Consider the following 23786-nt stretch of genomic DNA (forward strand, 5'->3'; position numbering starts at 1 on the left):
TTTCCCTAGCTTTTAGAGCACAACTTCTATGTTATTACCTCATCCTGTTCATCTTGGGGTTTCACTACAATGGCTTAGTCCTAGCAATTCCTTCTGCAAGGCAGGAAGAAGCCTGGAAAGCACAGACCTGCCAAATTGTAAGGTTTTCCCTGAAACAGATCATCCTCTTAGTGGAGTTAAAGGTTTGCAAGAGATTCAGCTGTGTGGTATAATAATTCAATGAAAGATTAGAAAAGTTAAAGTGTACCTCCAAGGCTTGAAGAACCTAAGCCACTTGATTGCAAGCCAGTGCCAATACCTGAACCGAATGGCGTTCCAAAACTAACTCCCAGAGATGGCTGTGGCCCTGGTACAAAAAAAATGAGAACAAACTTGCCTTACTCTTTTCATAGTAAAGAGGTCCTTTATTTACTTATTCAAGTATCTGATAATGTGAACATCATTGCTTTCAACAAATCCCATTAAGACCCCAGATTTTACCTCAAAATTTCTCACTTAACTGTCTGCCTCTACATTGGCAAAAATCTAAGAAAATACTGATTGTAATAAGGTGAAACTAACCAAAACTAATAACATAAAACCATAATTTAGTATTTTTAAAAGTTAACCAGTCTCACCTTAAACTGTAAAACGTTAATGAAAACCTTGAGAGAACTCATAGATAACAACATTTTGCCACCTGTATATTAATGGAATCAGAGTAAGGGAACACTTTCAAATTAAAAACATAAGAACTGACACTAATGTACCTAAAACTGTATTACCTGAAGTTAATTTAATAAATATGTTTCTTCAAAACTACTCAAGTATTCCATCCAAATTTAAACAGAACATTAAGATAAAAAACAAGACAATGACTTTATTTTATTAAATTTATTGTTCATTTTTAAGCAAGTCAATTACACAGTAACATGACAATTCATTTTTTTCCACACAAGTGATAACTGAGTTCTGTTAAGCTCTGCTACATAACACCATTCAATAAGGTAAACTAGTCAAACCACCTGTTTAAATAACCATTTACAGAAGGCACAGTTCCGTGTACCTTAATGAATTAGATACATTCAAAATTTCAGAGTCAGAGTTTGTTCCATAATTTAAAAAAGCTGACAGTACTCTCCCTGCATATTCACATTAAGATGCAGGACTGCCAAAAAACAATTTCAGTCTGCAAGATGAAATTTACAGTCTCAGTTCCTTTTTTTTTTTTACCTTAACCATGGGGAATAAAGAATCAACTTGCTAGCCCATTACTAACACATTTTAAAATAATTAATTCTGATAAATAATTAATATATTTTGACAGTTTTCACAGTACCATACTCTATTCCTGTCTTTTTCCAACAGTTTTCAGTGCACTATTATAGAAGTGTAACCATTAAAGATAAAATACAGTGCCAAACTCTTAATCCACAGACATCTGCACCTCTGCTCAAGATGGCCTTCTCCATCTTTGAACATACTTGACATCCTAATATCTGTGAAAGTGATGATTTATTCAAATATTACGATAAAGCTCAGATGATTTTGGCCTTTTTCCTAAACCATTATCACATCTGGGCTATTTTCATTCAAAATTTCCCATTATTAATATTTATATAGAGTTTTAAAATGTATTTGAAGCTCTTAAAATCATTTCAGTATTTGAAGATTTAAATGGAAAATCATTTTGAATCAAGTGAAAGGCACTGTATATTGAAAATTAACATCTTTCACTAGGAACACAAAATTCTTGTGATCCAAGCTGAATGACATCTGTATACTCCAAGTAGTGTTAAAACTAAATTTTAAGGGCAACTAAAGTTGTTAGCCTTCAGTCTCTGCTTAGCAGGGATAGTTGGGAAACCCAAGCTATTTCTTCCACTTAAAAAAAAAGTATATCAGATGTCACAATTACAAATTTCAACAGATTTCAAACTAAAGTTGTTTACATCCAGTTTAAATACTGATACATCTACCTAGCAGCTCTTAAAAAATAAGAAAAAAGATTGACAATAAAAAAACCAAAACCCCCTACAAGTCAGTAAGCTAATAAACTAAAAGAACCCAAAACCACATATCCAGTTCCTTCTCAAGTACACAGGTTTCTATCTCAGTAGGAGGCACTGTTAGTGGAAGACCTTATAAACAAAACACTACAGTCCTCCAGGCCAAGCTTTTTACCAAATGCAATATGCTTTTTTTAGCGCCAGTATAAAACACGATACTAAAACACCTCAGATAATATAAAACAGGATCTTATGCCTTAGACTAACAAGCTTTTTATTGAGCAACAGCATATGGTATTTGTTGATTTTGTACCATAATGTTCTGAAGGTATCATCACTGCTTATATTCTTGTAAGTAAACATCATCTTCAATAGCAAAAAACTAGTAAGACTCTTTGATGCCTAGAGTATTAGCAAGAAAAAAATGGCACTTCTGGCTATTACAGGTACGAGACAAATTCTTTGTAACAAGTACTTTAACATTTTAAAACTTGATGTATTTGCCCTGTAGAGCTCTTCAGTTTAATGAACAGGACCCATTACAGAGAGCCCAGACAGGTCAGACAGATTTCCTATTGATGTTCTACAATTTTTTAAATCACAGCTGCTCCAACAGTGAGCAAATTTAGCATCACAATTTAGATCTGATTCTGACAAAGTAATACACCAGTTAATTTTAACCGAGGTCAATATCAAACCACACAATAAAAATTTTAAGTGCTATAAAGATTTCAGTATCCTTTCCCATTACAACTTCAATCTCATACTGAGTCAAGTCATAATGCTTTGACTAACTTTGTACTTCACCAGTTAAGGAGAGAGTGAGTTGTTGGGGGGTTCTTTATAGAGGAGAAAAGGTGAGCTCAAAGAAAAGCATTTTTTTAGGAATTTAGTCTTACCCGAAAAAGATCAGTTGCAGCCTCATGCATTTACAGGTCTCACTGCACTAGGCTTTCACTTCCTTTGAAATATTTTACTGTAATCCCATTAATCATAATAGATTAGTCACCACCACTTTAACTTCCATGCTGCTCAAGATTGCTCAGGGAGGGTGCAGGTGAGGCAGTGTTTAAAACTCCAGCTGCTACTACAGGAAGGCATGACCAGCCTCGCTGCTACCAATAAAGCTGTGCTCAGAATCAAAGTGCCAAACTAGAGAGAAAAGTTGTGTACAGACAAAACTTAAGCATAATTTCAATAATTCTAGCTCCAAAAAACTGCACAAAAATTGTGCTTTAATGTGCACACCACAGTCCTGATTATCCATCCCAGGCGAGCAGTGGAGTGCATTTTTGCTCCCTTTCCTCCATACGGCCACAACTCACTGGCTTTACTTCAGTAGAAGCCAGAAATGTCTTGGCATACAGAGAGAACACAGGGTGCATATCTACACCCAGGAACTGGGGAAACATTCCCTGATCCCACATCTTAGATGTAGCTACTAAACTTTTGGCTTCTAAAAATAAATGTAAAATAAATTATTATCTTTTTCAGAGAAAGAACAGTAACTAACTCTAAGTTAATCTTATGAAATACTTAACCCTGTAAACATTGAACACTTTTAAAAAGAGACTAAGCATCCTGATCCAATACTAGAGTATTATATATTACATTTTTCATCAAAAACTTTGAAGGCCAGATTGATTCTCTTGTTTTATTCTCATCTTCAAAAACAGCAACAGCATATCAGGTAGTACACAGACATTCCTTGCCCCTCCCTTTACATGTACCTCTTTTCATAGCCTTTTTTCTCAGAACCTTTTACCAACCCTCATCTAGCCCACCCTTCAGGATCTAGATCTTGCGAAGAAATATGTGCGCTTTTAACTTCTAGCAGACAGTATTTCCAATTCATAACAACATAATACAAAGCTAGAACATGCAGCATTTGCAGTTCTACTACAGCAAATGGCCATCAGAAAACTCAAATAACGAAATGAAGAGGAGGCAGTCCTTAAAGATTCCTGCAAAGTTGAAAAAACAGATTCTTCTCCTTTTCCAAAACAAAAAGTGGCAGCCTTAATCTGAAACTAGGAAAAAGTCAAGCACTGAAATCAGTAATTTAGGAAAGCTACAAAATGTTCCCATCTAACAAGCCTTTAGGACCTCAAGATATCTTTGAAATAGTTTAGGCCTGACTAACTGTAGTTTTGATCTAGAGGGAACTCAAAGTACCTTTTTTTGTTCATCTAACCCTAAAGAGTTTTAAGTATTCTTGAAGTGCCACTCAGAACATCGATCTATTTCTATTTCTTCAGCTCCTCAAGTGAGTTGCACAGAGGGCAAAAGTATTACAACTGAATAAGCAGTAAAAAGATTGATGCCTACTTCTGTTGGCATGTTTGATATAAATTAATGGCTTTGTTCTATCTGCATCACTCTTGTAGCTGACATATTTTTGGGGTTTAAAATACTCTGTCAAAACAACCACGAAAAAAAGAGACAAACCCCAAACCAACCTTCACAAATTCCGATTTGTTCCTTTCACTATAAAATGTTACAAAGTATCTCACAGTATAGAGTCACATTACCTCAGTTGTGTTGGTACAGGCCAATTCTGCCATTTGTTTTGGGTTTTTTTTTTCCCCCCTCCTCTCTTCATTCCTATTACTAAGAGTATTCACAAAGTCATGCCATAAGTGGCATAAGTTTACTGAAGTCATTAGCAGTTCCCTTGAATCTGGACTAAGAAGTTCAGGAACTTCAAATCCCTCACCTCGATTCATGAAAATGCAGGAATGACTTTAAGTGTGACTACCCAACAGTATGACTTCCATAAACAACTAATCCTGTAATGACCACTGAGAGTCTTTAAAAAAAACAAATGTAAGAAAAGGAAAAAAATGAAGAGTAAATTACTTTGGCAACATTAGGCTGCACAAGCAGTGTGCAACAATACTACTATCTGTATTAAAACCACTAAAGCATGACATTACATTAACTCATGTTTTCTGTTTAAAACCAAACTCTTTTCAAGATGCCACTTCAACAAAATTTCCATGGATTAACATAGCAGCAACAGAAAGACTGTGGTCTATGACTGAAATTCCAAAAAGAAGTATTTCATAAAGATTTTGGGTTTTGTTCTGTTCAAAGTAGTTTGGCATACTTGTAATTTAAACCCATCTCCCTGCTGTTCAGAAGGGCAAGGGCTGGAAGCACATTGTATTTCTCTTATGAAAAGGCAACGACAGTCTAATAATGTGTCAAACTTAAGGTGGTTGCTGCATATGTCTCTAATTACATCATTCAAAATATCACTGCTGTTACAACACCAGAGAAAGCACTATGATTTTCAGTACACCTACGTAAATAACATTTTAGAAAATTAAAGGTAGAATGAAGCTACCTATACTTTTCATAATTTGCTGACATAGATATATATCCATGAACAGGGGTTCAAGTAAAATTAAATGGAATTGACCTTATTTCTGTTCAATGATGACATATAAATTCAGTTGTCCGTATTCTGAAATCCCTCTCAGAGAGGGTTGCTTAGTATAACAATGTCAATTAAGGTGCCTTAAGTTATTTCCTTTGCCGTATGTATCCATTCTTTATTAGGAGTGGGTCATGCATTTCCTCTATTTTGGCCTTCCTCTTACTCACACGCCTAGGCAGAACCACTGACCCACTCTACTTTCTCTATTAATTATGCACAATAGCAGAATGGCTAGCAAAAACTGCTCCAACATCATACTGACAAAGCAGTTGGCTACAAAATAAGCCAGGCATCTGACTTCCTATTCTACAGAGGTTTGCTTCACTATCTTTCCTGTTCTACAGCCTTTTTCATTTTACAGTTCCAAAGTGCTATATAAAAATGAATTACTAATTTTACATAAGGAAAAGATACTATGCATTTAGGTATTCTCTCCTCTCCAATTTAAAATAATTTACTGCAATGATACAATTTCTGGAAAGAGACTATACTACATGTATTCAGAGATGTTACTTAAGAGTGAAGACTCACATTCTGAGGGCTAAGTCAGAACAATACAGTAAATATCACTAATACAAGTAAATTCACAAGATTAAGTATCTGTTGTATAATTATTGCTAAGTCTACCCTGCATTTTTCTATTGGCTATGTATCAGTAACTTCGCTCATCACAACGTTCAGATTTTTAGTCTAACACAAAGGAAGACTTCATAGAAAATATTACACGAATTTACTATTGTTGTAACACTAATAATCTATAACTTGAATGCACTCAGACCTGTAGCAGGCTGTTGCTGCTGAGTAAGTGTTGCAGCCATTGCAACGGCTGCTGCATTTGGTATGTTGCTGAAAGGGGTCGGTCCAGTGGTAACACGTGGCGCGCTTTGCCACTTCTTAGCTTCTGTTCGTCTTGCCTCAAACACATCCATGGCATCTCCCAGAAAGCTTTTCCTGTAGCCAAGGTATTGGTCTTTGAGCATCTGAAGGGGATGTGAGGAAGCCATTTTAGTTCCATGTATTGGACATGAACCCTTAACTTAATAAGGAAAGAGAAGTTGTAAATAACATTTCCTAAAAGGACAAAAAATCCCACAAAAAACCAAACCAACAAACACCACCACCAAACAAACTAGAAGCTCCCTCCAAAACCCAAAAAACCTTGTCAGGCTATGAGCTAGAAAGAACTGGTTTGCAACAGCTACAGCCAGAACAGGTTCCATACTTTAATTCTGCAAAGCTGTTAGCGTAACTGATACCATTCAGTATGTTAACCTAAGTCTTTCAATGTTGGTGCAAATCACCACAATTCAATTTGTTTCACTGTACTTAGCTGATCCAAGAGGCAAAATAAAGCCACATTACTAGCTTATAAAATAACACACTTTCCTTAAGTGTTACCCTTTCTCCATGGAGTCTCCTTTTGCTCCCCCATCACCTTCACCTGTGTTTCTTTCCTTCCTTTCACTCTTGCATTTCTTCTTACCACAAAGAAGCTACCAGAATTTTAGAACTCACTCTTGTTTCTGATGCATTTCATTAGCAGTGTAACACAGTCCAAATGCAACACATCATTCTGCCTTAGGGTAACAAATCTGCTGTGCCGTGTCCCACCTTCCCTTGCCCCTGTCCTTTCCACCCTCAAAACTCCACCACCTTCTGTGGCAACAGCCCAGCTTGGCTTGTTCATCATGAGCAATTTCTGTCACAGATGAGGAAACTACAGATACCCTGCGTAACAAAAAAAGAATAAATACCTTTAACTAGATAACTGATAGAATTATTTCCATCTTATAACAGAAAATCTTTAAATGCAATAGATTTATTAAAGGACAACAGTTTCCAGTTTATGGAAGGCATACTATGTCCTGTGTTCCTGGCTAAATATATGCTTGTTTCCTCAAAGAGGAGTTTACAGTCCAAAAATTCTGACTTGGGATTTGAACAGCTATAATCCCAAATCTATCAGCAACAGAAAGAAACACACAAAGAATGACCTCATTATCATATCAGAAGTGCTGTCTTTGGAGAGACAAGACATTTGTAGAATTCTGATGGGATTTAACACAGTGCCACACTGACTGCCCTAAGAGTTGACAAATGGCATTCGATATCATGGAGCAATTCTTAAGGCTAAACTACACTGAATGATTTAATGACATTACCTACTCCAACTGCACCCAAGCGAATTCTCACTTTTCACTGACCTGAGGTACAGAATGCAGCTCTATGTTCATACAAGATAGGGATATATTCAGCAACTAACCCCAATTACAGTACAAAGATCTTTAAGGCCAAAATTTTTCTTTTTTACAACTTCAAACCACTGAATCAAAGTGTATGTGCAAACCAGAAAGCCTACTTCAGGAAAAGAAATTAACTGTGATCACGGCTCTGCCTTTCACAAACTGTATCACATCCATCTGATAAGGCAGAGACCACAGTTCCAAAAGTGCTCTCCTCTTCTAGCGTCTTGTAGCTGATAAACTAAAACAGATGGTTATAATGACAGATTCACTTGAGCAGTACATTCATCTGTTTTTTGAAGCTTTATTTATAAAATGCCTTCCAAAAATATCAGCATCCATGTGCACCCACTAGATTAAATATCAAAAAAATTTCCCAGAAGAAAAATCCTCAAACCACCCCCTTAATTTCAGGCAATAGAATTCTACGCTAAACGGAAGAAAGTCTTTCCTATTCAGTCACGCTGACAAGGTACTGAAGATACCATTGCTTATACCTGCATACTAATCCAGCTGTTCATACTTAAGAACAACAAAAACATCATCATCACAAAGACCACTGCACAAATTCAGGCTACACTCAGATCTCAGAAGCCACAAGGCCTGAAGACATTTGGGATACTTTTTGGGTAATTCTGCTGAAAATATGGAGGAGCTGATATATTCCATACCTGGCAGCAAAACTGATTTAATTAAGAGCAGCACAAATATCTGATGGCAGGTATTTGTAAACCAGTGAGTATCTATGCTGACAGAAGCAATGCAATGCAAGGAATCAAGATCATACAAGATCCTCAGTATTCCTGAGCTCTATTCAGAAAAAGTAAAAAGTTTCAGGAGTTTAGAGAACTAGTAATGCTGTGCAGAAGAAGCTTAGAGAAGGAAGCAGAAGATTTAAGAGCTATTTCCATTAAGTAAGTCACTCAGCAGAAACAATTTCAAACACTTGTACTCTTCATGTTGGTTTGTTTTGGTTTGGTTTTTTGTAGCCAAGAAGGATTCTGATGTTTTCAAGAAAAATCATGTATTGCAGGACAGTGACATTTTGTCAACATATCCAGAACTGTATGGAAATGGAATGAGCCATAGTCTGTGATGGAAAAAACAGACCTAATTAGGACCTTGGATACATAAGCTTTGATACATAATCTTTTCTTTTTCCTTCTACAAATACGACTTACCATGAAAACCAGATTTAAAAACAATAAAATAGACGGAACAACTTTAACCAACATTCCTTGATACGCTGAAAAATCTTACATATGGAAACTCACTTTTTTTTTCTCCTGTTACCTATTTGAGCAAGCGCAGATTTAGATCATCTTTGCTTGAGATCAAAAGGTCATTGGGCAAAAATCAAAATATACAAGCATGAGCTCAAAAACAGACATTTTAAAAACTGATCAACAATTAGAAGGAAAAGAGTTAGATGAAAAACATTTTGTAACTCAAATGACTGGTCAGTTGCTGTCATCCCTATTAGTAAATACTTTAAATGCAACTTCAGTTGAACAAAAGCTACTTTTTTAATCAAAGCACTTCTCCAGGACAGTTTGAAAATTTTTAAAAGCAGTCAATTTAATTAGAAGGATTAAAAAAAAAAAAAAACTAAACCAACAAAAAGACAATCTGAAGACATAGTTTCAAAAAAATGACTCTCTACAGTCATACAGGAAATACACAGGAACACATCAAAGCAACATACCTTTACATTTTCATGTATTGACTGAAGTTGTGCAGCTAAAGCTACAAATGTTTGATAGATTTTCTGCATAGCCATAGACAAATCTGTAAGAGGCACATAAAACACTGGTAAGTGACAATCTCATCATCAGAAGATTTAGTGTTTATACCAAAGCAGGAAGTTCACCCAAAGCCGATACAGCACACAAAACACAAAAACCCCCAAAAATCATCCAAGGACTACTTTTTAACAGGGCTTCAAACTATTTCATAAGGTACTGTTTTCTCAGATTTATTTTTATATATGTGGTAAAGAAAGTTTCCTATGATTCTATTATTTAGCAAAGGCAAAAAGTAATATTTAAACTAATTTTACCTAGTTACATAGGAACATTTTTTACCTCATTGGCTTTTACCTAGATACAGTTAAATCAGATTTGCTTGCATTTGTGTGTATTTTCCACTCTTTCTGACTTAAAGCACAGTTAAGTGTTCAGTTGATTTTTGGTCAAAGATAGCAGTAGAATGGAAGCTTTATTTACATTTTAAAGACATAATTAACAAGCATCACAGGATCTCTGTATCTGGCTCTACCCACAAGCATATCATAATCAGAGAAACACAACAGGGAGCTTCTTGCCTACAAATCTTATATTTAGGATATCCTATTTCCCACACAGATATAAAAGTATTTTCAGGGCATTGACCCAACACTAAGGCAAAACCTTAGTACCAAAGGGAAAATTTCAAAGGTTTTGGCAGAATGAGGCATCTGCTCAAAAAAAATGGTCTTCTCATAGAAGCACTGAAACAATGTATCAAAGTGGAGGACAGAAAAGTGCTGAAGTGGGTCTTTCATTGTGACAAGATCAGCTTCTGTATTTCCTCTGAACGATGCACACAGTCTGAATGCAAATATATATATCTATATATCTATACACACACACACACGCTGAAACGCATATAGTAGCTATCAAGCTCTTGAAGATGCATAGGTCTAGCAACGATTCTCGAACTGAAAACGTTTGCATTTCCATAGGGGAATTTCACCCTTGTAAAACAGAAAAGCTGTAGAATCAATCTCATGCCAACCCACAGGGTTGCAGAGGCAGTAGTATCTAGGAAGACTAGACACAAGTATCCAAATAGTTTGGAGGCAATTTATTGATACTGACTACTAGGTATTTCAAAATTTTCAGGACATTCTGAGTCATGGAAACCTGCATGGCAAAGGAAGCTTTTCTGAATGATAAAGGCTACACATGCAATGGAGTGTTAACTACATCATTAGATCATTGCTGACAATATGCTCATATTGGAACAACAGATTGAGCCTTGCTTACACAAGCAAGGAATCTTTCCATTATAGCAGAAACTGCTGAAAACCTTACAAAAAAATCTGTGAAGGCATCCTTCTCATACTCTTGATGGACAAGAAGGTCACACAAAGATAGAGGACCCTCAAGATTCAGCAGATCTTTCATTATGGCAGCTAGGTCTAGACAGTCCTCTTGCTTTTTGACATACAACGTCCAAAGTCTGTGCACCATCCTCTGATGGCAAGATGTTTGAGTACGATTTAGCAGAAAAAGACAAGGACTTGAAATCACTGCTTATTGCAGGACCCGTACCTAAAATGGCCCAAAAGATAAAACTCTCTATAACCACAGGAATGAGAACCAACCAGAAGACTATTGTCCAGAGGTCAGCATTCTTTGACCAGAGAGATTTTCTCAAGATTGAATGATGTGGCAGCAAACAAGACTAAATTTTCTCAGTTGGTCAGAGCTGAAGGCAACACTAACAGGCTCCAAACTACAGACGAGTTCTCATTTTGATCTGGTGCTGACAGAGCAGGCACCATATTTGCCTGGCCAGAAAGCCCAGTGCAAGACAGAAGGTGCCAGACATCAGCTAGAGGCGGAAGGGAAGGAGATGTGGATGTCAAAAGCAAACCAGGCTTAAAAATCACAACTCGGAAAATTGATCCATCTTAAATAGCTCAAGAACCCTTATGAATAGAACCTTTAATTGCAAATCTTTGCACCGAACAACCGCAGAATTTATCTGAACACTAATTTGTTCAGTACATTAAATGAGAAAACCCAACAATAACAAAAGAGAAGAGAGATTAATGACTCAGTTTTCATTATAGGTATAAGTTTGCTAAATTCTTCATGTACAAAAGATTAGAACTGAAACATTTACCTTGCGGAGTTATGTGTGAATTATTTGCTTGAGTAGCAAGATGGTTTTCCAGTTCTTCTATTTGTTGCCTGTACTGCTGCAGCTGTACTTGGAACTGTTCAACCAGGATTCTGAAGTAGCTAGATGAGTAATACAGTGAAATTGTATGATTAAACTTTACTAATTTGTCAGAACTTTTTTACCTGATCTCTATTAGCTGCCAATTTTCATTCAGTTAATGGCACGATTAGGTTGTATGACATTCCTGATGTCACTCTACAACCGGAACAAGTGTGAAGACTATTTCTGATGTCTAAGACAAAGATAATTTAAGTGAAGAAATAAAATACTGATTCTATGAAGCACTCCATATAAATGTTACAAGAAGCAGGGGGAAAAAACCTGTATTATGAAGTTAATAGAATCTTTAAACAGTTGGATTGGACTAGATTACCTTGAAAGGTCCATTCCAAATCCTCTGCCATAAGCAGGGACATCCTGGCCTTGAATATTTACAGACATGGGGCATCCAACATGTCACTGGGCAACTTCTTCCACTTTCACCATGCTCACTGAAAAAGTTTCTTCCTTGTATCTACTTTGAATCTGCCCTCTTCAGTTTAAAATCATCTCCCCTGTCATAACAGGCCCTACTGAAAACTCTGTCCCTGCCTTTTTTACAAGCCCCTGTTAAGTACTGAAAGGCTGCAATGAGGTCTCCTCAGTTTCTCTTCTCCAAGTCATATTATTGACTATTTTTTATGACTAACAGCAACTTACTCTGCTGGGGCTGTATTTTCATGCTGAAGACCAGGAGGAGTTTTCTGTGTTCGCAATGCTATTTCTGCATTCTTTAGCTCCTAAATAAAGAGAGAAAATTAATAAAATATAAGGTTCTGCATGAACTGTTCAAAAATAAAAATGCTAGGACTCTACTCTTCATTCACATAAAATATTTTCTTTGTGTATTTAACACTGTGATAGAATTTGATCAGAATTGCTCCAAAGAATACACTACCAGAAAGTTGGAGAACTGCAAATACCAACAGAAGTCTGGGGACAGAACGAAAGATAGCACATACTGAAAGCACATTAAGTGCTCAGAAGTTGAGAAAATACTTCACCTAACTCTCAGAGACAAAATTTTTCTATTGTACTTCAGAAATATAATAATTATTGAGAACTAGAGGGAAAAAAAAGCAGCCAAGTACAAGGAAGTAACACACCTAAAAGAGAAAAAATAGGACAAAAAAGATTATTTTGACTTTTTTAAAAAATATAAACTAGTTTAGAAAAATGCCTCTATAGAAATGATCAAGCTGTACATGATAATTACAGCATAAACTTCTGCTTAATACTTCCTAACAACTTAACCATTAAGAATTTCTTAGTGCCTGGGTCTGTGATTACACTCAACCCATGTACAGAAATGAGAATATCATTAACAAGCTTTTGTTTTCACAGAAAACTGCTGGCAAGGTGCAACTATACAGTAAAATAAAGAAAACCATTGAATTTTTGACTTGAGAATAAATTATCACTTATTTATATAGCAAGCAGCCTTGACATGCTAGATGAAATAAAAGGTGGTACAGAACTTAACTTGAAAAGCATCTGCATCAAAACTTGAGCTCAAACTGTCTGCACAGTTAAGACATACACTGGTGGAGGGAGATGTGACTCAGGTTCCCTAAATGAATACTAGAGTGCTAATCAAGAAATTTTGGTCTTGAAACATTATGGGATTTTTTTTCTCCAAAGTTACCAGAAGAACATGTATTTGTATTTTTGCTGCTCCAGAGTCCATCACGTTGTTACAAATGTGTTCACTAGCAGCTGAATATATTACTGAAACTGAACTAAAGTGGACATACATTCCCTTCCACTGCCTTTGATACGTAGGAATGCTTTCCTGAATAGAAGTCATTTGACTGCTGTTGTATTTATCTGAAAATACTGACATCACAGATTTCAGTTTCCCCCAGAAACTTCAACTAGATCAGAAGCGATTAAATTTTTCATCCTGTTTACAACTACTTAGCTGGGACACGTGTTAACTTGACTAATAAAGAAGGCTAGCTATCCTATATGAAATAATCAACATACAAACTCTACATAAAAGTTATATTCACTATACCTGTGCAGTTTCAACTTTCAGCTTGTCAATATTAAGAATGTTTCTCTGTAATCCACTGGCAACTACAGAGAGAAGTTGTTTCAAAGCTTTAATGTCTTCTTGTACTTTAAGCATTGCTTTAGAGGACATTCTACTAATTTCTTCCTGAACTTGTTTTTGTTCTTTCACAAATTTCCTGGGGAATGTAAAAAAAAAATGGGGGTGGGGAGGAAAGAAACATAACAAAATGAACCTGAAGTACCCAAGTGTTTAGCTCTCGGTCACATTATTTTAATAGCTATTACATTTATTTTTCCAAAACAAAGTACTGAACAGTAAAATTACAGTATGGCATAGTATGATCTTAACTCCTAGCATGTTAATACTGTAAAAAAACAAACCAAAATAAAAACAATCCCCCTCCCCCAAACTCCTCAACTTTAAATAGCAAGTGTTTAAAAATGTTATGCTGACTCCTGACAAACTAAGATATATAGAACAATTACCACTTTGAACTCACAAATACAATGCATGCAGCCTAGCCTACAAACCATTTCCCTCCTGCCCGAGGGAAAACTCTTTTACAATTCTCTATTCCATAGAAGATCCACGATGCACATGCAATACAAACATAAGGTTCGATACTTACTATACACGTGCAACAGGCTTAATACTCCGAGAGAGATGGTTAAGAGTGTATTGTTGGGCAGGCCCATTTGCATAAATGCATGTAAAAGTGAGACTGAAAAAAACCAGACTAAGATTTCAGCTACTGGAATTATCCATCCATTCTGTTCCCAAGGCTGACCTGCTGAAGGGCCTCTGGCTAATAACTTATCCTTCGTGCAGCCTGCAGGAACGTGTTCTTGTCACAGAGCATCAACAGTATACAATACTTCAGCTAAACAACTATCATAAATAAAAACCACTACTTACTGTAGATTTTCTACATCTTGACATATTACAGGAGGTAGATTTTCATCCTTCAGTGCTTTGCTATCTCTACAGGAGACAATGAACGTTTAGATGGTCCTTCAATATCGCCAAACGTTTTTGCAGACTAGTAAATATCACTAAAACATTCAAGCAAGTGATTACAGAGTTTTGCACCCATTGCATGAATGTTGCAACTAGGAATGATTTGTATTAATGCACACAGATCCTATCCAGGGTCCAAGCCTGTGGTGTAAGCATGGTACACATTTGCAGAAACCATTTTTCAGACCAGATGATCAGTCTATAGCAGGTGCCAGATAAGCTGTAGGCATTGCATTTGAAGGAAGAATTGCAATGCTTAAAATCATGATCAAACATTACTAAATTGCCCATATTGCAAATATTAGTTATGCATATCTTTTTTCAATAACAAATCAGCACAAAAGCTAAAGTATTCGTTTAGGTGTTTCCTATTAAAACATGGAATGTGAAGAAAATCTGACACTTACTCTGGTCTTGTTCCCGTTTTGTCACCTAGAAAATAAAAACTGTAGGTCATAAATGAAGCTCTGAAGAACAAAAAAAAACCCAATCTTAATGAGATTTTAAGAAAGAACTAATAACTACAATCTGCTTGATTTCTCATGATAAGCAGAACAGAAAAAAAGGTTTTAATTTATCCCCCCCTTCAGAGATAACTATCTTGTCAGGAACAATGGTTCAACAGCTGAGGTGCTAATTTCTTGGCACTCAGAGTAACAACCTCTTGTGTCACTATACAAGTCACTACAAATGCATAAACAACTGCAGTTGCATAAGAAATGTTTCTGCTTATGCAGCCTCAACTCACTTCAACCTGCAGCCACAAAACATTCGAGTGCTCAAATTCAGCAATGGCAGTCTCCTATCAGATATGAAAGCAATGAACATTTGCCCACTGAGCTTCCTAAGAATTCTGCTATTGTATTAACTCCAGAAATGAGTGAGATTTTACAGAACTGAAAATGTTACTGCTTACCTGCCACCTATACTCTCTAAACTACACACCTGTGGATCAAGATACCAAATGCCTCTGAGTGACAGAACAGACCTGCAAACAGCATCATGCATAACACAGGGCATGACTATTTCTAGTCATGGCTGTGGCAGTAATTGCATTCCATACCACAGCAGTCTGCTAGGAAGAGCACGCACTCAGCCCAAGAAAAAGGCTTCGTCGTCTTCAGCTGAATCCAATTCACATCCTGTCAGCGCCACCAAGACAGAAAGCAGCTACACTGCTAATGCTAGTACCACAGACATTTGAAGCTGCACAAGTCAGTGCTCCTGCCAGGAGAAGCTACTACTTTTAGAAGCAACATCTATTTAAACCGTTGGCAGACTCCGTCACCCAGTACTTTAGACAGACTGCACTCACAACCATTCCCTATGCCTTCTGCTAAAGGGGAAAAAAACCACACAAAATTAGGGGGAAAAAAAGCATGAGGGACAAACATCAGAATTTAGGACTTCTTTGTCTGCTGATAATCTAAAAGGCAGAAAACTAAGCACACTTTGCTTTTGCGCTTCAGCCACCTTGTTGTTGCTGTACATCACCATACTTACAAGATACAAATTTCACATCAGATTTTGCTACTTTCTGGGCAAGTGAGTGCTTCAGATTTTGTATTTTTTAACATTCTCTTTAGCAAAAAAAGGAGGAAAATATGTATTAGAACAGGTTTTTTCCCCCCCTGCAGCCATATTTTAAAGAAATACCAGATGGTCAGTCTTCAGAAGCAAAAACTCTTATAACCAATTCCAGAAGAGATCACAGAAGTGCTAGTCCCTATCTGTCCTGGGGCTCCTGGGGCACTTTTCTTTCATAGCCATATCACCCCCTTCCTTTTCTTCATAAGGAAAAGAGAAATAAAAACCTCAAAACCACGGAACCACCACACTCAAACCTTAATGCAGTTCCCCATATAGTAGTATAAGCAACCGTACTGACAGAACTAAATAGCAGCACATGAGTAGGGATATTTACAAAGGCTGCTTAAGCCAGCACTAGCCATTAAGGGAAACACTTCTGAATTAAAACCTCAAAAAACATAGTCTCCTTTGACATTTCCCACTGCTTAGCTAAGGGATCTCTGCTCATCCTGACAGCAATAGTCCAACTCACCCAGTTCCACTATACAACATATGGGGGAATTCAGGATACGCTATAAGTTTCCACCCTAAAAGGTGAACATAACACTACTACCGAAGTCGATTTTGACTCTGTGGTTCTCTGGTCCTTATTTTATGATACCTGTATGTTATGGAAGTGTTATGATATCCTAATATTGCACTAATGGAAATCCCTAAGTATCAGAGCCTTTTCGTTACTCCAAGTTTCAGTAATAAATTCCAAAAACAATCAACATCATGCAAAGCACTCCAGTTTTGACAGTCAATACGTCCTCTCTTTTACAAGTAACTCTCCACAAATGATGCTACTCTGTAAAGCTGGTTTCATAGAGCTTATATATATTCTTCTCTTTTAGCTATTGGCATACCTAAATCAAAATTTCAGTCCCAAATGAAATCAAGAGACTAAATTAACAGTACTGATTCCCCAGTAAAAGCAAGGCAAGCATCCATATGTCCATGCTCAGTATTCCCTTAAGTACTTTAAAGCTACTGCAGAAGTAAAGTTTTTTAACTGGTTTTAACAACCTGACAGAACACATAATATAGAACTACACACCACCAGAAACAGTTTTGAAGAGTAACATCTAAAATTAGGACACTTTAGTCGTGCAGGTTTTCAAAAAAACCCCAAGTTTAAGATCTGTTACAGCTAGACAACGCTAGTTCCAAACCAGTGCTTTTCATACTTGCAACACGCTACTTAAACATTGCTCTGCTCCTCCCTCTAGTGACAATCTGACACAAAGCTCTGCAGAAACCTGTGACAGCATCTCAGCAAGCAGCCCTGAGTCTTCACTCCCAAAAAGCTAAAGGATTTAGGTCCTGGTTCTCAAGTCTATATTTATTTTTAAAATAATTAATACTGCATTGCATTTGCAAGCATGATCTTGTTCTTCTGTACAAGCACAATATCTAAGAATGAAATCAACAGAAATGCCTTTGTTAAGAGGGAAGTAGTTATCAACTTCAATACCACATTCCTAACCAATTAAATGGTTTGCTGTAGTGTTCTGATCATTCTCTCAATTAAAAAAAAAAAAAAAAAAAAAAGAGTGTTTTAAAAAAAACTTACTCTTTTTGTCTGAAGAACTACTAAAATCAATGCCACCAAGACCTTCATTGGCAGTAGTTGAAGGAGCTGCAGTTGTGCCCAGAGTCAAACCCAAAGCATTCTGCCCAAGTCCTACAAGAAATCCAAACAGCACTTTTGCATTTTGCAGTGTTATCAAGACTACAACATAGCACAAATTCTTCCTCTGGAGCTGTGAAATGACAACACTGATAGTGAGATACTTTATTCAGACCAAAACTCACCAAAAATAAGGAGCTTTCCATTTCTCCACAGAGAGAATCAGTCCTGTATCATTGCCCTCTCCGCATACATGATCAACTTCCTTGAGCCAATTATGGGAGTGACAAAGATTTCCTTGCATTTTCATTTTTTAAGAAGTGTTAAATACAAATGAATTTAAGAATAAGAAAGGAGCCAATTATTTCAGTTTCATTTTTATTGTCCATGGATAGCAAGACTGTTCTTAACCGTAACACTTAAAAACTACATTTCCACAGTGTTAACACTTTGTATAAACTAAATCTTACATTATACAATCTGTGACATTAAATGTCACTGCTTTGAGACAAGAGGAAAAAACTAAAATAATGTTCACCTGTTGCTGCTGTGCTTGTATTCTGGAAGAGTGAACCTCCTAAGCCTGCTAAGGCTCCTCCTAAGGAAAGGCCTGTGGAAGCAGTTGTAGTTGGAGCAGTTGCACCACCCAAATTTAAAGTAAAGCCAGTAGTTCCTGCAGAGAAAGGAAACCAGCTTCATGTAGACACTGCCTTCAAATACATCCACAGACAATCTGAAATAACTGAAAGGTCTGAATAGCATCTCTATCATAATTGGATAATAAGCGTTTTTACTTCCTGCAGAGTTTTCACACACAGCCAAAGCCTTTTGAATTATGTTATTTTGCTTTATAACCGCATAACCCTAATTAGTCTGTATTTACCTGCAACCATATAAAAATTTTGGCAGTCTGCCAGAACACTACAGACTCTAGAACCTAACACAAAATTTATTTTACAGCATAATGGAACTCATGATAATGATTTTTATATTAAAATACTGAAATTTTAGTGTTTAATGTTCAACATTAAAATATTTATACAAGACATGATACAACAACATTTCCATAGTAGCTTGAGGTGCCTTTTGGAATTAAGCATCCCAACTTTCAGTAGAATAGGGAAGAATTGAGTAGAGAAAGACCACAAGCATAAAGGGACAGCTAACAGAGGGCACAGAGAGCTGAACTCAAATGCAGAACTTGTAAGGTTAAGAAAAATTAACTCCAGTCTCAATTACCATCATGCTTGGTGCAGTTCAGCCGAGTTAAATATGGTGGCAGGTGTATGACAGTATGAGAAGTGATTAGGAAAAACATTATTTCCACTGCTAGTTAACCATTTCAGGCCACCTGCAATAGGTAGGCATTTTACAAACTTTGCAGATGCACAAGTAGGAAGCTTTCAATCTTCAGCAGAGTTAACAATAAGAGAAATAATTTTACATGATGAATCAGCTCTTGCTACACTTCTAATGACTTGGACTCTATGTTGTCTATATTGCTAGGTACACTGACCATAATTCTATCTGTATTAGGGTACCCAAATGTAGAACTCAAGCAGTCCAATGAACCCCTTTATTTAAGTACAAGATTATGTAAATAATAGAAAAATAAATGTAGAACTGTTATACAATAAAATTTTATTGTTAAACAAACAAAAAATAGCCCCAAACATTTTCCTACCTGCTGCAGGAGTTGATGTAAGAGCAGATGATAATGACAGGCCACCCGCTGAGGTAGAAGTAACAGGTAAAGCAAATGGCGTGGCTGAACCTGCAGGTTTGTTGAAACCTAAACTAAAACCTGTGGTAGCTGCTGATGTGGTGGCAGGTGTGCCTAAAAGAAACCCAAAACCAGTAATCACTCTTGGAACACTCTGAGAATAAAAGCTAAATTCACCACCTCTTCTGCATCTCATTTAACCAGCATGAGTGACATAACACAAAACATCACTTGCATCAAGTAAAATACTCCCAGAGAACTTTAAAATAAATTTCAGTGGTTTACATCAACTGCACAGACATTTTACTCCAGAATTCCTAGGGATCCAGTGGGCTTCAATTCTGGACTGGCAATTATATCTAGTAGCAATCTTTAAACTGTGTAAAAAGAATAAAAAAAAAAAAGCTTCCATCAAAAGCATCTAGTAGGTGACAAACAGTAAATGAAGCTATAAACAACACCACTCAAAATACAGACTACAAATTCTCAGTTAGATGTGCATGCCAAAATGAATGCATATATCCTTCCAATTTGTAAACAAGAAAAATACATTGAGATGTTACTTCCTCAAAGTTCACTTTTGAATATTTTTAAGTAAAGCAATAAACTTCCACTTCCTGCTGTTTTCATGGTAAGAACACACTTCACATTCTAGAATCCCTATTCCAAAATAAAGGAGCGTGCAAATACATACACAAACCACTACAGCAAACACATATTTTGTATTCTCAGTAACTGCTGTCTGTTTTGGATGACATAATTTCATCCAGCTAGCGAACAGAATTAATGTTCATCTGCACAGTAGCGACTTCCACATACGATTACATATCACACAGTCTCTTCTGGGTTAGTTGCTGCTCCTCCCTTCTTCTGCCCACTTGATTTGCTTCTTTATTCAACACTATTTTTTCCTATTTATTCATAGTATGGCTTCCTAAGTTCTTTGACTGAAGTGTGTCTTGTAGCACCTCCACCCCTAACAGTCATGATACGCAAGCTCAGTTATTCCTCAGATCTCAGCTGCTGTTTAAAAAAATCAAAACCAAGCCAACAACAACTCATTTACTCCTCTATTTCTAATGACAGCTGCAAAATAGTCACCACAGATGGATCAGAGAAACAAAAAATATCCTCAAAGTCTGTTCCCAGTTCAACCTTCTTTATTCTTCCAGAAGAGGTAATTACCAAATAGATGTGTTCACACAGGGTTCACTAGATCAAGAAATTCCATATAAATATTTCTTTGATAACATATCTCCCTCCCCTCTGCTGAAGGATGAAACTCATTAGGGGAGCATAAATACACAGTTCAACTTTTGATTGTCACTGTTGTACAAGAATTGAATAATCCTTTAACACGTAACAGTGCCCAGAACTGCAGGGCTCCATTCTGATTTATGGCCTTAACATGTGGGCTGTAAAGCAAACTGCAATTAGTAATGGGGAAAAAGCTCACATATGATCACTAACTCTATACGTTTCAAGAAAGATCTGTCTCTTGGGTTTTTTTATCTGCATAACATTAAAATCCAAATTAGGTTCTTACCTAACGTCAGTCCTGTAGCAATAGTTGTTGCTGTTCCTGCTTTAAGAATGAGAACAAATAAACAGGGTAAGAACAGTAGTAGAAGGCTACGGAGAAGTTATGACAGTAAAAAAACATGAAATAAAATCCTGAAACAATGCAACATTATGAGACAACTACTGTACCAGTTTTTTTCTGTAGTGTATTGAAAATAAGACAAACACAGAAAATAGTATTGGTAAGCACCAGCAGCACAAATGAAAGCACAACTGACTTCAAAAAACATAACTTTTCTTTGTAAGAGGCTGCTAACAAAGAAGCTAATGTTAACACATTAACATGTAAATTATCTGAAATTTCAAATAAATTAAGGTAAAAAGATGAAAACTAGTAATTCTATCAAGTATTTTTTTCAGCCACGTGGTAGTACATAACACCAGCATGTAAACCATCAGATTTACAGTATAACGAAGAGGATTATAGAGTCTGAAGTCCTTGTAAAATCCTGTGTCTTGGTTTAGGGTTTCTGCCCCACTGATAATTTAAAGAGATTATTCTGGACACAGTGTTAGGCCATTTCATATTTTAAAAGCCATCTGATTAGATTATCAAGAGAACCACTGAAAGAAAATTACCCCAATGTAGCCAACCACAGTAATACAAGCTTTCAGTCTATTGCTGAATTTACTTTTAATAGATTGGTTCTTAGAATTTTCCCCATCTACTCATATAAGCATACAAGAAAAAGACTATTTTATCCAGCAATATTGCAGCAATTATTTAAGTTATGTCTGCTTGATGGCTGAAAAAAAAATACCCCCAGTCAGAAAAGTTTTATTCTTTTGTAGTCCATTACTCCTGTAAGAAACTATGTTCATAGGCTGAATTAGAGACCTAAGAAAATATTCAATTCCTTCAGGCATGTAGCACTCAAAATCCTCAAACAACAAATTGAGAAAGGTTCACTACTGTAGAATTACAAGTACTGCATCACAAATGCAAACAACCCCACGAAATTTTAAAATACTTTTAAAATCTAAATATACCTCAATCTTAATTCAATTTGGAGTATCCTGGATGAAGAGTTAAGATTTCTAAAATACACCAGGATTCAAACTACAGAACAATTTACACATAGCCCAGGAAGTTTCCTAGTAATTGCATTTGTGTTTCTGCTGCACTGGTACCGCTTAATTCTCAATGAATAATCTTTTAAACTGCTTAATGAAGCCATTTTATAAAACTGTATAAGTAATATTCTGAGCTACAGAACTACCATAAAATAGTAAACACTTTAGGATGACCCAGTTTTTTGAATATATATAATTTATTTCTTCACTGCTGAATCCAAAATCTGCAGTATAAGATTTCTTTTCTACCTGTACTGGTGCTTCCTAGTGTAAAGCCAGTGGTTGATTTTGATCCAAAAAGTCCACTCCCAAAGCCCAATGAAGGAGCTGATGTAGTTGCTGTAGCAGTGGAAGAGCCCAGAGTTCCAAAATTAAGTCCTCCTGTTGAGCTATTACAAAATAAGACTATTAGCAGTAATTCTATTTCAAAATGAAAACAAACCCCCCAAAAAAAAACACCCCCCCCCCCCCCCCAATTTCAATTTCTTTCTGATTTCATTCACTTTCCCAGACACACACTATTCATCACGAACAACCCAGCTGGGCAAGACAGTCCAACCTCACTGACACTGAGCAGAAAGAAGGAGCCCATTTCCCTCCTTCCTTCCACAGCTCCATAACTCTCATTGCTTCCCTGACACTAACTCCAGCATTTGTTCAACTGCTGTTGAGCTGACAGATCTTACTAGACGTCTTGGATATTTAAACTTTCCTGTGTTACAATATCTCATTCATTCTGCCTAATTGTTCTCCCTGTGCTACTGAAATGAGAGAACAAATGCTAGAGGAAGCACAAAGATGATAACAAATCTGTATGAAGATTTTTTCAAAGCAGGTTACAAGTCCAGTTAGTTATCTCTGACCAGAAACTTCAACCAGTGTTGCTTTCTTTCATTCTTAAGTGATAAGCAGAGATACAGAACCATTCACATCAACAGCACAACTTCACTATCTTGCTATCAAAACACACTGAAGCATGAATTAATTTTCTAACCAAAATGCTATCCTTTTGCACAGGTGCCAACCATATTCCTACTGTACTTTTTCAGACTGTCTACCTGTCAGAAGGTTACAGAAAAAAAACTTCCAGATCTATTTTTACAGGTGAAGAGAAAGAACAAGAGAGAATCAGATCAGTCATCCCTAGGAAAATGAAGGCTTTAATATTTCTTTTGGATAACTACACATTTTAGAGATTTCATGCCAAATAGAGAACAAGCTTTACAGTTAGCACAGAACACAAGAGAATACAATAATCATGGTTATCTCCAGCCAATGAAATTGCAGGTACTAGCACCCAGATGAGTCTATGGTTTTAAAAATTTTGTTCTTAATTGAGGAAAGAACAGATGAATAATTTATCAGATGAGTAACAGTAACTTCCGGGTCCCATTTGTGAGCCTTTTTAGAAACAGGGTTTGGTTTTCACAAACACTTCTGTTTAAGTACAACAGCAGCACTGAAACAAAATGCAATTTAGACTTCAGGCTAGTAGGTGCCAAGGAGTTC

At 36.5% G+C, this 23786-nt stretch overlaps 1 protein-coding gene across 1 annotated transcript in view; it reads right to left on the bottom strand.

Annotated features, from left to right (window-relative positions):
• Positions 1-22719, bottom strand: part of NUP58 (nucleoporin 58) — a gene marked incomplete at its 5' end in the record, with an annotated part of 32645 nt that extends 9926 nt beyond the window's left edge. Inside the window, 13 exons of the mRNA XM_017730758.1 lie at positions 248-346; positions 6209-6410; positions 9379-9461; positions 11565-11683; positions 12324-12403; positions 13681-13855; positions 14596-14661; positions 15105-15129; positions 17843-17953; positions 18438-18572; positions 19584-19736; positions 21169-21204; positions 22527-22719. Of these exons, the coding sequence (XP_017586247.1) occupies positions 248-346; positions 6209-6410; positions 9379-9461; positions 11565-11683; positions 12324-12403; positions 13681-13855; positions 14596-14661; positions 15105-15129; positions 17843-17953; positions 18438-18572; positions 19584-19736; positions 21169-21204; positions 22527-22719 (1477 nt within the window). The remainder of the gene's footprint in view (positions 1-247; positions 347-6208; positions 6411-9378; positions 9462-11564; positions 11684-12323; positions 12404-13680; positions 13856-14595; positions 14662-15104; positions 15130-17842; positions 17954-18437; positions 18573-19583; positions 19737-21168; positions 21205-22526) is intronic.
• Between the last annotated feature and the right edge of the window lie 1067 nt (positions 22720-23786).

This window comes from Corvus brachyrhynchos, unplaced genomic scaffold (genome assembly GCF_000691975.1).
Source record: "Corvus brachyrhynchos isolate BGI_N302 unplaced genomic scaffold, ASM69197v1 scaffold363, whole genome shotgun sequence".
Taxonomy (NCBI): Eukaryota; Metazoa; Chordata; class Aves; order Passeriformes; family Corvidae; genus Corvus; species Corvus brachyrhynchos.